This window comes from Cotesia glomerata, linkage group LG7, assembly GCF_020080835.1.
Source record: "Cotesia glomerata isolate CgM1 linkage group LG7, MPM_Cglom_v2.3, whole genome shotgun sequence".
Classification (NCBI taxonomy): Eukaryota; Metazoa; Arthropoda; class Insecta; order Hymenoptera; family Braconidae; genus Cotesia; species Cotesia glomerata.
In genome coordinates, this window is record NC_058164.1 from 22,010,070 (window position 1) to 22,023,955 (window position 13,886).

A 13,886-nucleotide genomic window follows, 5' to 3' on the forward strand; every position below is an offset into this window, starting at 1 on the left:
AAAAAAATTACTTTAATTTTAATACTTCATTAGATAGATTGTCAAAAAAAAAACCGTTTTTAAAACTACAAAAAACAATTATTTTTTGATAATTTAAAATAAATTTGTAATATATTTATTAAAAATAATTAAATTTTCTCCTGGTGGCAAAAAGTGGAACTTAAAAAAATAAAAATTGGGAATCCCCAAGGCCCGCCATCTTTTAACGGCGCGAAGAAATATTTCAAACATAAATTCCACCATTGCCGACATTTTACAACTGAGAAAATTAAATTGTTGATTTTTTTTTAATCGACACATGCAAAAGGAAGCATTAAACTATTATTATTATTTTGTAAAAATTAATAATAACCAAGTATTTTTAACAATATTTAAATTGAATAAATAAGTGAATTTTTAACCAAAACAAAGATGCTAATTATTTCCCAAATTCTGAAGCACTGAGAGCTGACCAGTGTCGACAATAAATAAATATTTTGCACAGAGGTGTGTATTTGTTAGTTTATTGCTAAATAAATGAATTGGTAAATGATCATAAACAAAATGCTGAAGCACGAGAAATCGAATTGCAACAATGGTAAAATAAAAAAGGTATGAAATTTTAAAATTATTTAATGGATCTAGATTACTTCTATAATTAGCATTGATATTTATAGGTTGAGACAGTATGAGCAGACATACGGAAATTCGAGTGTAAATTGCACTAAATTTTCACCGGAAAAGGTATTTCCGTCATCAATTTTCCAATTGTTCCCTAGATAATTATTTTATGTGGTGATTTAGTTATTAGTATGCTGATGGTGGTGATTTGTTGACAGGTTGTAGGTAATTAGTGCTCAAAATGATGGCATTTGACATTCTGAACCGTCCAGGTGCTGCGATAATAGACAAATTGGAAGAAATAAGCATAAATGTCGAAAAAAGTCACCTTGCTTATTTACAAATGGATGAGAGTGAGGAGAAGCTTGCATTGAGACACAAACTTGAAGGTTCATTTTTTTTATTATTTTCAAAATTTTTTTTTATAATTATTTGTAATAAAAATTGAGCTGTCAAATTTTTTTTTTATTGCGGATTTAATAATTTTTTATTGAAAGTTTACTTGAGGACGTTCATGCGTAAACTTAATAGTAGATATAAATTTATATTTTTTAGTTTTGATAAGTTTAATCATACAATGATCTTCCTTAAAAAATTTAAAATGCGATGTCGATTATTTAAAAAAGTTATTAACGATTGAAAATTAGATTTTTAACATACAATCTTATGGCAGATCATCGTTTTTTAAATTTAAAATTATAATATTTATATTATTAAAGTAGATTCCATAATAAATAATGTTTTAAAAAATTATCTGATTTATGTAGTTTATATAAATGCATCAAAACATACAGAGTGTTGATGAACGTTTAAATTAATTGTTTATTATTTTACTTGGTATAATTAAAATTATTTTAGTTGATTTTTGACCGTACTGAAAACAACCACCTTATACAGCTAATTACATCGTTAGAAATGACAGATTTGTCTAATTTAATAAACAATAAAGATGGGCATTAAATCAATGACTAATTTATATTTACTGATTTTTTAAAATAGATTCCTAAAAAATATTTCAGGTAAATAAACAAATATTTGTAAATCATTATAAGATTATTAATATAATTTAAAATTGTTCTCAAGACCCGAATTAATTTCATAAAAAGTTAGTACTCATTCGATTGTAGCGTAGCGCATGAACGTCTTTGATTTTGTAAAATTGATAAAATCGAACTCAAAATTTTGAAAATTGTCTTATGGAGTCATTTTTGATTAATGATTATATTCTTAATACAGAATATAAAAAAAATATTTAATAATCATCAGATAAACTCTAAATTATTGATCAAAGGTCAAAAATAAATTTTTCAATTATGTGACACATTTTTTAATTTGTTTTTTTTTTTACATCCGACAATTGTTAGGATTTTTCTTGTTAAAAAACTTATTACAAAAAAAATAAAAATTTCACATGTAGTAAATTTGAAAAACTACAAGCGTAATTTTTAAAAAATATTTTTTCAGTTCTAATTTAATAAATAAAAATTTTTTTAAACGTTTGTTAATTTCAGTACTATAAAAAAATCTCAAAAGAAAAAGCAAAACCTAAATTTTCAATCTTATTTCTTCTTCAAAGAACTTTTTTTAATTTATAATTATCATTTATTGATTTAGTTAATCCGTGTATTATTAACATTAATATTTTGTCCATTTAAAATTATCTATATTATTATAAGAAATTCCTATCTGTATAGTCACTCATCACGATATCTCGGGAACCATCAGACCTAGAAACTTGAAATTTAGTAGGAATATTACTTTTGCTATGTAGAGGTCAGCTAAGAACGGATTTTAAGAAATTCCTCCCCCCAAAGGGGTTTGCGGGGGCGTTAACAACAAAAAATTCTCGTTTTTAAAATATAGCTCCTATCGACTCCAAATTTGATAGGAATCTTCTGCAAGAGATGTAGAAATAGTTTACGATATATCATCCCAAAGGAGGTTGTGGGGGTGGGCATTAAAAATGAAAATTTTTAGTTTTCAATCTATAGCTCCTACAGACTCCAAATTTGATAGGAATTTTCTATAAGTTATGTAAACATCATGTATGAACAAATTTTACGATATTTCATCCCACAGGAGATTGCGGGGGTGGGTATTAACAATGAAAATTTTTAAGTTTCACACTGTAGTTCCTACAGACTCCAAATTTGGCAGTAATTTTCTATAAGTGTTCAAAGAGTTCATTAATAATTTTCAACGATAGATTCTTCTGTGTCCGTATTTGAGCGAATTAGGGCGAATGTAAGTGAATTAGATTTTAAAACTCTCAAAGAGTTCATTTATAATTTTTAACGTTAGATCCTTCTGTGCCTGAATTTGAACGAGTTTGGGCGAATTTGTGTGAATCAGGTTTTAAAACTCTTAAAGCGATCATTTATAATTTTCAATTTGTGCGAATTATGATGAATTAGATCTTTTAGTCTGTGTGTCTGAATTTGCGCGAATTACGGCGAATTCTGATGAATTAGATCTTTCAATTTGTGTGTCTGAATTTGAGCGAATTACGGCGAATTAGTATGAATCAAGTTTTAAAACTTTCAAATAGTTAATTTATAATTTTCAACGTTAGATCCTTCTGTGCCTGAATTTGAGCGAATTAGTATGAATTAGGTTTTAAAACTCTCAGAGAGTTCATTTATAATTTTCAACGTTAGATCTCTCTGTGCCTTAATTTGAGCGAATTTGGGCGAATTCGTGTGAATCAGGTTTTAAAACTCTCAAAAAGATCATTTATAATTTTCAACGTTTGATTCTTCTGTGTTCGTTTTTTGAGCGAATTAGGATGTATTAGACTTTAAAACATTCAAAGGATTCATTTGTCACGATTATTAATTACGGCTGTGCGAATAGTGTTCGAATCGAATATTCAAATAGTTCGAATATTCACACACTCCTACTTTTTTTTCTAAGCCTAATATTTTCGCCGTAATATCAAAACTCAAAACCATTAATTTTAAAATAAAAAAATTAAATTAAAAACTTTTTACTTTTTATATTTTATATATGATTATAAATTTATACCATATACTTTTTGTATTAAATAATTGTATCTGTGATGGCCGCAAGGAGCCTAGACTCCATGGCCAAATAACAATAAATAAATAAATAAATAAATAAAAATAATCTATACTAAGATCATAACGAAGAAAAATTTGATTGTTTGTTTGTTTGTTTGTTTACATTGAATAGTCTCCAAAACTACTGAACCGATTTAAAAATTTTTTCACCGTTGGGAAGCTACACTATCCCCGGGCGACATGGGCTATATTACTAATAATTAATTAATTCAAACATTTTTGTTAAATTCCCGTGCGAAGCCGGCGCGACCTGCTAGTTATAATTATAATTCATGCCTTTAGTCTTATTTTTATGTATTAAAATATTTAATAATTTTAAACTTATATTAAAGTTTGTAGTTCCCACTTTAAAAAACTTACTCACAATTTCTTTTTTAAAACACTTACAGGCTTCATAAAAGAATACCTCCATCTAGTGCCTCACGAGAACAAGTACGTGTTCGAGCAAACAGCGCACATATTGCACCAATCAGCAGCAACCCTTCCTGACTTCAGCGGTTACCGAGCTTGTTCTGCCTGGATCGCCATCTCTCTGTACGCCGCGAACCTCCTAGCCCAGCCTTGGCGCAAAGAGTACCGAACCCTGCGAACTTACAGCGGGTACTACAAGCACGAGATCGAGACAAACTTGATAGGCACTGAGCTGATGTTCGAGCTGATGGGCTACAAGCCGACCCTACACGAGCGAGGCGTGATGACTCTCGAAGGACCCATAGATCCCGACCGAGTGTCCTTCGTGAGCCGTGACGCGATCGTCGCCTTCGTCGAGTGCCAGATAATGAAGCAGATCTGGGAGAACGTGTCGCAAACCTTCACCGTTTCTTGGTTAGAAGTCCTCGAGTTCCGCGAAAAACACGTTGGAACTCCTGAGAATGCAATCCGCGCCCTCAATCACAGGTTCTGGGAACGGTGCCAACAAAGACGCAAGAACTACGACTTGCATTACGCGCAACCTGCAATTATAAATTCTCCAATTAATGAATATCAAACTGGAATTAAATATCCTATTAATTACAGACCTGATGTCATTCCGGTTCCTGGAACAAGAATATTTCCTGGAACAGAAGTTCCGGTTCCTGGAACAAGAAGTTCAGTTCCTGGAACAGGAGTTCTAGGAACTGGAATAAGAAGCACCGTTCCTGGAACAGCAGTTCTAGGAACTGGAACAAGAAGTACCGTTCCTGGAACAGGAGTTCTAGGAACTGGAATTCCACGTGTTCCAATACTCCCTCTGGCGGCGAACTATGTTCCAGATAATTATCAGTACGAAGATTTAAGGCACTTTGAGTCTGATTTAAACAATCACTACAATCAAGTCTACGGAGTTCCAACTTACGCGCATGCGCCGCTAATTGAGTTCGATGGTTCCTACGATAAGCGGAGCCACCGTCGCAGCAAGTCTTCAACGACGGCCATTAAGCCGCCTGATCAGTTCGACGGAGGGAACAAATCTTCGCCGATAAAAACTTCAATGAGTCTTGATTCTGCGACGGCTTCCGATTCTTGGGATTTTGTATATCGCAGCCTGAAGGATGTTGGGTACTCTAAAGATGTCGCTGAGAGAGAAGACGTTCTGAGGAACGAAAGGCAGAGTAAACGAAGAGAGAGTTCTGACAAGTTCGAGGAACGACGTCGTTCCAGAAGTTCCAAGAACGCGAATTATAATGGAAATTCTAATCCCAGGATTGACAAGGCGCCATTAATTGATTTGGGTGCGACGTACAATTATGATAGTGAAGGGAGCGATTTGATGGTTGAGGTTAAGGGAAGAAATAAGAGAGATAAGGATCAGGTTTGCGATCTTGTGAAGAATATGAAGATTGATGGTGGAGCTGAAGCAACCTGGTCTTGCTTGACCTGCACGTTTTTTAACGCCGCGGGGAAGGAAATTTGCGAGATGTGCGGAAAATCTAGGAGGAAAGGTAATGAAGATATTCCTCTGGCCAGTGGCGGGAAAGTGTGTCCTAAATGCACGCTTGTTAATGAGAAAGAAGCTCTTGTTTGCGAAGCCTGTCAGTTTAACCTCAAAGACTCGCCTACTTATATTTAATGATCATTATTATTAATTTTAGAGGAGAAATTTATTTATTTGTTTTTTTTTTTTTTTTTATTGAATTACGGAAATGAATTAAGTGGATAAATTTGGCCTTATTGAATTGTAAAAAGTTATTAGATAATTGTATGAATGAATTTGTAAGATATTAAATATGTATCGATGCTTTTATGTTATTTTGGTTCAATAAATGTTGAATTGTTGCTATTGTTACATTTTTTTTTTCTTTAGATTTCAAAGTTTTGAGATGAAAAAAAAAGGTTTTTGGATCTGGGGGCGTTGAAAACTTGGCGGAAAAAAATTATTTAAAAAAAAATTGTAGTGGGTCTTGAAACTAGGGGTCTAAGGATTCTAAAAATGCCGGCGAAGACATAAAAATAATTAGTTTGATATTTTAAATTACGGATCAAAGTTTAAAAATTTTGAAGATTTTAAATTTGGATCCTGTAATTAACCCGTAGTGGTCACACTCCTTAAAAATAACATACTGGTCATACTGAGTCTAGTTGACCCCATGCACGGAAAAAATTGTTGCTACTTGCGTTCTTTTCAATATTTTCACTCGAGCCGTACATGAGAGTAATTTTCAACACTTCCGTTAAATAATTCATTCGTTTTTAAATTTTTAACTTCCCGCTAAGAAAATTGAAAATTTTCAAAAATCGGGAAGTTATTGTTTTCACCCCGTTTTTAAAAAATCGAGTTTTCATCAGATCTCGACGTTTTGAGGTCCTAGGAAGCTTTCCTGACTATTTCCACGGCAATGTCACCGTGTCTGTATGTATGTATGTGTGTGTGTGTGTGTGTGTGTGTGTGTAAATCTCTCATAACTTTTGAACAGATCATCCGATTCAATCGAAATAAGTGGCGTTCTGAAGAGTTCCTTTGCTCCTAGAATTCTGATACTAATTTACAGAATTAGAGTCGATCAATTTTGAGAAATCTCAAAAATAAAATTTCCAAAAATTCGTTTTTTTGAAATATCTTTTAAACGGCTGAACCGATCAATTCCAAAAACTAATCAGCTCTTAACCTCAAAAAACCACGGCGATTGCCACCAGCCCGGTCAAAATCGGTTGATTTGTTCGTGAAATATCGTTGTCGAAAAAAATTGAAAAAATTTTTTTTTCAGAATTTCTATGAAATTTTTAGTCTGACCAGTTTACGCCTGAAGATTTTTCAAAGAACTCTAAAAACTGCGTTGAATACCGTAAACCGCGAGAAAATCGGTTAATTCATTCAAAAGTTATTGCGGTTTGAAAATCCAAAAAATAGTGTTCTATAAAACTTCCATTAGCCTTTTGAGCTCCAAGAGCTCAAAAGCACAGAACAGCGATTTATTTGAGCTCGGAGAGCTCAAAATTACACAAAAATTATATTTTTGAGCTTGAAGAGCTTAAAAAATAAGTGAATTGTTGAGCACTTAGGTATGGAAGTAGCGGGAAGTTGCAGGGATGGCCTTTAAGGTCAACCGTTTTCCTAATTTTTTTTTAATTGTTTAATTATAAAAAAAAAAATGCGAGAAAGTCAAATTTCGAAAAATTTTACTTTTTTCGCATACTTTGAAGAAAAAAGTGGTGTCATGTCGAGTTTTTCAAAAAATATATTGATTTGTGGAATTGAAATCGTAAATTTCCATTAATCTCAAAAAATCTTCAAACAATAATAGATGGTACCACAGATATCATTTTGAATGATATCTTCGAAGCAAGAGCAACTCAAAATTGCCTGGGGTTATCTAGAAGGATAATGACCACTACGGGTTAGTATTAAATAATTTTCATCTCGATTGCTATTGGTTCTGGAAAAAATTTGGTGAAGAAAGTTGTAGCAAAAAGTTTTTTTTTTAAGATAAAATTTGACCGGTTTAAAAATTTTTATTAGTTCAAAAGTTATGGCCGTTTCTTTTTTTCTTAGATTCTTATTTCTTCTTAGAAAAAAAAAATAATGCTTGTAATTTTTATTATAAACTTTTTATTGTTTTTAATTATTTTAGTTCACATTCTTATGCGTTGAAATATTATTAACTGTAAAACTAAATAATTAACAATTAATATAAATTTAAATATAAATATGAAAATGACTTTTAGTCACTTAAAAAATAATTTAACGACATATTTATATAAAAATGTTTAAACTTATATATGCTTCAAAGCAGCTTTGTGAATTTGTTTATCCAGTTTATCTGAAAAAATTTTACATTATGATTTTTAGTACTTATAAATATTAAAAATAAAAAAAATATTTACTTACATATTTTATGTTTCCCTTGCATGGGAAATTTTAAAGATAATTCACGACTATCTTGACAAATAAACACATAAGGTGAGTCTGAATCACCGTCGGGATAAATTTTACGGTACTCATCTTGCGGGAGAACGTCAACGACAGTCACACAGCCGATGAGACAACCAGCCGGGTATGTTTTTGGAAAGATATAATTTTCTAGAAAAAAAATAATTAACAACTTGACTCAATAATAATTTAATAATTTTTATAATTTAGTCATAAATTACCATTGAAATTTTTGTAATGATCTTCCAGGGCAGTAATTTCTTCTTTGGAAAAAACTTTAGCCGCAGCGTGGATCCACAACCGTCCTCGGTGTGCAGAGTACCATGTTCTTCCTTCATGTCTACAATGTTTAATATTATTAATACTGACACAATTAAACTTCCGTAACACGCGCTAAAAATCTAGAGGGCGTTAGAAGCATCCCGGGGAATCCCCGGAATATTTTTTTGCTCGACATTATTGCAAAATTGATTTTCAATCTTACTGAATATTATTTTATAAAATTAACTATAAAATCAATTTTTAACATATAACGCTAAATAAATAAAAATTTCAGGTCTGAGAACATTTTTAAATTAATAATAAATTAATTCGAAAATAATTATAATTAGCAACATTAATTATGATAATTTTTTTAATAGTTCAAATAAAAGTCAACATTCCGGAGATCTCTCAATAGTAAAAGTAACGGAAGGTTAATAATTAAAAAATTAATTAATAATTACATTTTAATTCCTGCGACTAGAAGAGAAGCATATGGTTGATGCATAGAAAGGCAGTATCCTTCATCAACCATGTCCAGAAGTTCTTTGTCTTGAATTCGACGGATAGTCGTCGAAGCGTTTGAATTGTTTGATACATTCTTCAGAATATTATCTGTCTCTACGTACTAAATAATTTTCATAAATTATTATATGATGTAATAATTGATCTTATTAGATCATTAAATAGAACTATTGTTCTATTTAATGACAAGAAAAAAATACCTGAGGAAGATCGAACTCCAAGTCAGGACAAACAACATCGTTGAAGCTTTGAGCTTGACTTTGATGAGGTAATGGCAAATTATCATAATTTTCAGGCTCGTCAATAACCTGACGCCCGTACAAATCAAGAGTTACTTTTTTTGACAAACGCGAGGCGTGTTTTCGACTTCTCATTTCTTCCTGGTGTTTTTGAATTTCAGCGCGTTCTTTGTTTGATAACCAGACGCTGTCTGTTGATTGGTAGTAATCAGACTGGTCGTCAATTACTTGAGTACGTTTTACACTAATAATGATAATAATATTTTTTAAATTATTCGATTTTTATTATAATAAGCATTTAGGCTGCATTCGAAAATACACTATCTCTAAATACATAGTTAAGAAATGACTTTGTATTTTGTGAACTATTGACATTTTTAAAAATATAAGCTCACCTCGACATTACACTCATCGAGACCTTTCATTTGAGTACCCACATCAATTTTTCATATATTTATGTATATTATATATATGTATATATGAAAAATATATCAAAAATGCATGTGGGTACTCAAATGAAAGCTCTTGATGAGTGTAACATCGGGATGAGCTTATATTTTTCAAAACGTCAATCGTTAAGAAAGTACAGTGCAATTTAACAAAAGTCATTGTTTTATAAAGCAAAATTTTATTTATTTATAGTTCACAATTCACGGCAATCACACAGTGACTGCAAGGTTGCTAGTAATAAATAATAATAATATAGCAGAAATATAAATACCTGTTGCGATCAAACTCCACAAGTTTGTCTCTCTGCAGCAAAGCAGCTTGCATCTGATCCTTACTAACTTTCTGCTCCATCAATTTGTTATACAAATTATCTGACTGTTTAGTCTGCATCGCAAGAATTGCTTGCTGGTCTGGAGTGCAAACAAGTTCATTACAAAAAAAACACGGCCCGGGACCTTCTTGCGCACAAACGATTCTTCCACAATTGAGACAATTGTTTACTAGAGAATGGTTCTTCGCTTCACAGTCGCACTTGTGCCTGTCTATTAATTAATTTTTACTCATCAGTACAAATAAAAAATTTTTATACAAATAAAAATAATCTAAATCATACTCTTTAACATGACGGTAAATTTATCCTTGCCATCATCAGAAAAAATATTAACAAACTTGGACTTTTTTTTTCCAGGCTTCTCCGGTGGATTTTCTTCCTTTTCTTTCTCCTTGCTCTTATTTTTCTTCTTCTCATTTATTTTCTGGGAAAAATTAGAATTGTCATCGACTTTCTTGTAACCAGTCAGTAAATTTTCTGCACCTGAAAAAATATAAACAAGTGAGTAAGAAAAAATAAAATATTAGACGTTAAAATTGACAAGTAATACACGCACCTTTTTTTCGCTTCAGCTCCAGGACAAAATTACGATGCTTTGGATTACTGAAGTCCAATAAAGTTTTAAGGTAATCATCTAAATCTCTTTCATTGTGAATTTGAAGAATGTACCTGGTAATTATTTTAATTATATTCATTATTTTAATAAAAAATTTTATAACACTGAAATTAGCAGAAATATCACAATGTTTTTTATTTCTATTAAAAATTAATTAAGAAATGAAAATTATTTTTTTTTTAATTTGTCTTGTAATTTTTTTTTTATTTTTAGATGTGGAATTTATTTATTAAAATTTTTTCATAGTGATTTTGCATGACACTGAAGTTGACTAACATTAAAATTTTTTTTTCAGAAATATTGTAGCGATTAAATTATTGTGAAAAAATATTAATAAAAAAATTCCACATGTGAAAATTAATAAAAATTATTAGTGGAAATTTTTAAAAGAATTTTTTATTGTTGCTGTAATTGATTTGTTATAAGAATTTAAAAAATTGACAGGTGTCAGCTGACTTTAATATAATTTTTTTATTATGAAAATCTAAAAAATTGAGATGTTTTTTAATTTCACTATCATAAATAAATTAGATCTAAAAAATTATTTTCTTTTAATTTAATAAAATTATTACATTTATAATTTTTTTATTGTTGAAATTCTAAAAAATTATCAAAAATCACAAAAAATTAACAAGTACAAAATTTTTAATTACTTACTGAGTTAGATCCTCTGGAACTGGAAAGTCTAATATCAATGACAGATTGTCGTGTACCCATCGATCCATTGTTAGTAATTTTAATTAATTTTCTATTAAAATATAATGCTAAATATTTTTAATTCAATTTGTGGTTTATTGTTCAACAATAACCTCCTGCAAGATGTCAAATGTGAAAAAAGTAAACACATGTGAGTCTTCAAGAATATGATAAGGAAGTGCTGCCTCCAATCGGCGAGTTTTGGAACTAATAAATTCAAAAATTTAATTTAATTCAATTTCTTTAAGTTAATTATAAATAGTAAAGTGAAATTTATTTTTTCTTTTACTGAAAAAAAAATTTTTTTTCAATTTTTATATGAAGAAAAAAAAATTAATTAAGTGACAAAAATTTTCGCGATTGTCGAGAATTGAACTCGGGACCTTTTAGTTAATTTTGGTAAATGTTATTCCATCATACGGCAATAAATTAATTATGTCATCTTGTAATTTTAAAAAATTTGAGGGTTTAATTTATTTTTTTTTTAATTTTTAATAAAAACTGAATTAAAAAAAAATAATTTTAAAAAAATTTACACTTGTAATTATTTTTAATCTCTAGACGTAGAATTTTTTTTTAATAAAAATTTTTTCATAATAATTTAGTTATAAAAGTCTGAAAATTATAATTGTTAATTTAAAGAAGAAATAATATTATTAAAAAAAAACTTGTTTTTAATAGAAAAAATTATATGAATTAAACATGAAAATGTTATATTAATTGAGCAACTTTCTTCACAAGTAAAAACAATGTCATACTTATAATTAATTATCAAATGACACTTTATTAAACAAAATACATCGCAGTTGGTAACAATAAAGATGAATCATCTTCATGATCCGTCTATTATAAATATAAATTATAATGATCATGCAAATACCAGATACAAAATATATAACTTCCTTTTTTATAACGTATGTATATCAGACAGTTCATTAATTCATCCTGTACTTAAAAATTTATCTTAAATTATTCAAAAGAAGAAATTATATTTTAAAAAATTAAATATTTAAATAAATTGAGTAAATTTTTATTATTTACAATTTTCTTAGTTGAAAAATTTCTATTTTAATAACTCTCGACTAATTATCTTTATAAATTATTTATAAAAAATTTCTTCACATATTTATAATTAAATTATTTCTTAACTAGTTTTATGTCGAAATTAATAAGAGTTATTATTTAATGTGAATATATTTCTTTTCAAAATTATTTATAAATATAAAAAAAATGAGTATTGAAGAAATAATTAGAAAAATATTTTTTATTAAAACTTTGTTATCTTCATAAAAACAACTAATTTTTTTAAATTCATATATTTTCTTCGAATTAAATAAAAAATTTCCATTTCTTCTTTGAAAATAATTTAAAGTCAAATTTTTCTAATAAAAGATTTAATATTTCCTCTTAGAAAAATTTATTGTAATAAATTACTGATTTGATATTTCTTCTTTGATCCAAAATTTATTAATTCTTGTTAAAAATGTAATATAGTCTTCTTTATATTAATATCATTTAATAATCATTTGTTTAGATAACTTTTTTATTTCTTTACAAAAAAAATTAATAATTAAAAATAATTCTTATGTCTTCCTAGTTAAATAAAAATTTTTCTATTTCTTCTTTGAATAAATATTTGAAATTCTTATTTTCTTAATAAAAATTTATTTTTTCAAACAATTTTTTTATCATAAATTCTGTTATAATTAATTTGGTGTTTCTTCTTTGATCAAAAATTTATTTCTTCTTACTATTAAAACTTTATAGAATCTTCTTTATTATAATTTCATCGAAAAAAAATTTTTATTACACTTTCTTCTTTCTTCTTAAAAAACAACTAATTTAAAAAATGCCTCCATATCTTCTTAATTAAATAAAAATTTTCTATTCCTTCTTTGACTAAATTTTTCAAATTCTTCTTTTATCAATAAAAGATTTAGCATTTTTTCTTGAAAAATTTTTTTTATCACAAATTCAACTGTTATAATCAATTATTAATTTAATGTTTCTTCTTTGGTCCTAAATTTATTTCTTCTTACTATTAAAACTTTACAATAATTTCATCTAAAAATAATTTTTTATCACACTTTCTTATTTTTTCCTAAAAAAAACTAATTAAAAAAATTCCTATATATCTTCCTAATTAAATAAAAAATTTCTATTTCTTCTTTGACTAAAAATTTAAAATTCTTATTTTATCAATAAAAGATTTAGTATTTCTTCTTAAAAGAACAATTTTATTATCATAAATTTTACCAAAATTTATATAGACTTCTTTATATTTTTATAGATAAAAAAAATGTAGAGTACCGAAGAAACAATTAGAAATATAACTAAAAAGAAAAATCGTGACAAAGTAGGTGGTCACCTCTCTATTTTTCATCTCGAAAGTTTCACCCACAGTCTTTCTCTCAGTAGACGAGCTCACTCAAACTGAGAACTCTTAACTCGCCTCTTCATGCTTCTTCGGTTTTAAATTTATTTGCCTTATACATATACATATATATATATATATATATATATATATATATATATATATATATATATATATATATATATATATATATATATATATAATCTACACAAGATATACCAGTCTTATATATACATATATACTTCTCAATAGTATATACTCACCTCTCTCATTATCTCTTCATCCTATCATACTTTCTTCCTTACTCATTCTCTAGAAACTTACATCACACATCCACGTTCTCATATATATATATATACCAACTCA

At 28.3% G+C, this 13,886-nt stretch overlaps 2 protein-coding genes across 4 annotated transcripts; one reads left to right on the plus strand and one right to left on the minus strand.

The window, feature by feature from the left end:
- Positions 1 to 109: 109 nt before the first annotated feature.
- Positions 110 to 5,946, plus strand: LOC123268670. Of its 3 annotated transcripts, XM_044733978.1 has the most exons (5): positions 110 to 591; positions 657 to 723; positions 819 to 989; positions 4,070 to 4,707; positions 4,747 to 5,946. In XM_044733978.1, exons 3-5 carry the CDS (start codon positions 842 to 844, stop codon positions 5,728 to 5,730), a joined length of 1,770 nt encoding a protein of 589 aa, XP_044589913.1. In that variant the 5' UTR covers positions 110 to 591; positions 657 to 723; positions 819 to 841; the 3' UTR covers positions 5,731 to 5,946. The 3 variants fall into 3 exon arrangements, with proteins under 3 accessions (XP_044589913.1, XP_044589912.1, XP_044589911.1); XM_044733977.1 differs by having other exon boundaries at positions 642 to 723; positions 4,070 to 5,946; XM_044733976.1 differs by having other exon boundaries at positions 4,070 to 5,946.
- A 1,836-nt stretch (positions 5,947 to 7,782) lies between these two features.
- LOC123268680 (activating signal cointegrator 1) lies at positions 7,783 to 13,601 on the minus strand. The gene is made up of 10 exons (XM_044733991.1): positions 13,515 to 13,601; positions 11,108 to 11,353; positions 10,391 to 10,503; positions 10,117 to 10,317; positions 9,775 to 10,045; positions 9,015 to 9,297; positions 8,754 to 8,917; positions 8,250 to 8,368; positions 7,987 to 8,178; positions 7,783 to 7,918 (listed from the first exon to the last, which is right to left on the minus strand). The coding sequence occupies exons 2-10, from the start codon at positions 11,173 to 11,175 to the stop codon at positions 7,872 to 7,874; spliced, it is 1,458 nt and encodes a 485-aa protein (XP_044589926.1). The 5' UTR covers positions 11,176 to 11,353; positions 13,515 to 13,601; the 3' UTR covers positions 7,783 to 7,871.
- Positions 13,602 to 13,886: the final 285 nt, after the last annotated feature.

Excerpts from the sequence above, each read along its gene's own strand:
- LOC123268670 (XM_044733977.1), top strand. The coding sequence starts at position 842 with ATGATGGCATTTGACATTCTGAACCGTCCAGGTGCTGCGATAATAGAC. Across the intron at positions 990-4,069 it reads ATTGAGACACAAACTTGAAG|GCTTCATAAAAGAATACCTC; the intron begins GTTCATTTTTTT and ends AAACACTTACAG.
- LOC123268680 (XM_044733991.1), bottom strand. The coding sequence starts at position 11,175 with ATGGATCGATGGGTACACGACAATCTGTCATTGATATTAGACTTTCCA. Across the intron at positions 9,298-9,774 it reads GTGGAGTTTGATCGCAACAG|TGTAAAACGTACTCAAGTAA; the intron begins GTATTTATATTT and ends TATCATTATTAG. Across the intron at positions 8,179-8,249 it reads TCATTACAAAAATTTCAATG|AAAATTATATCTTTCCAAAA; the intron begins GTAATTTATGAC and ends TTTTTTTTCTAG.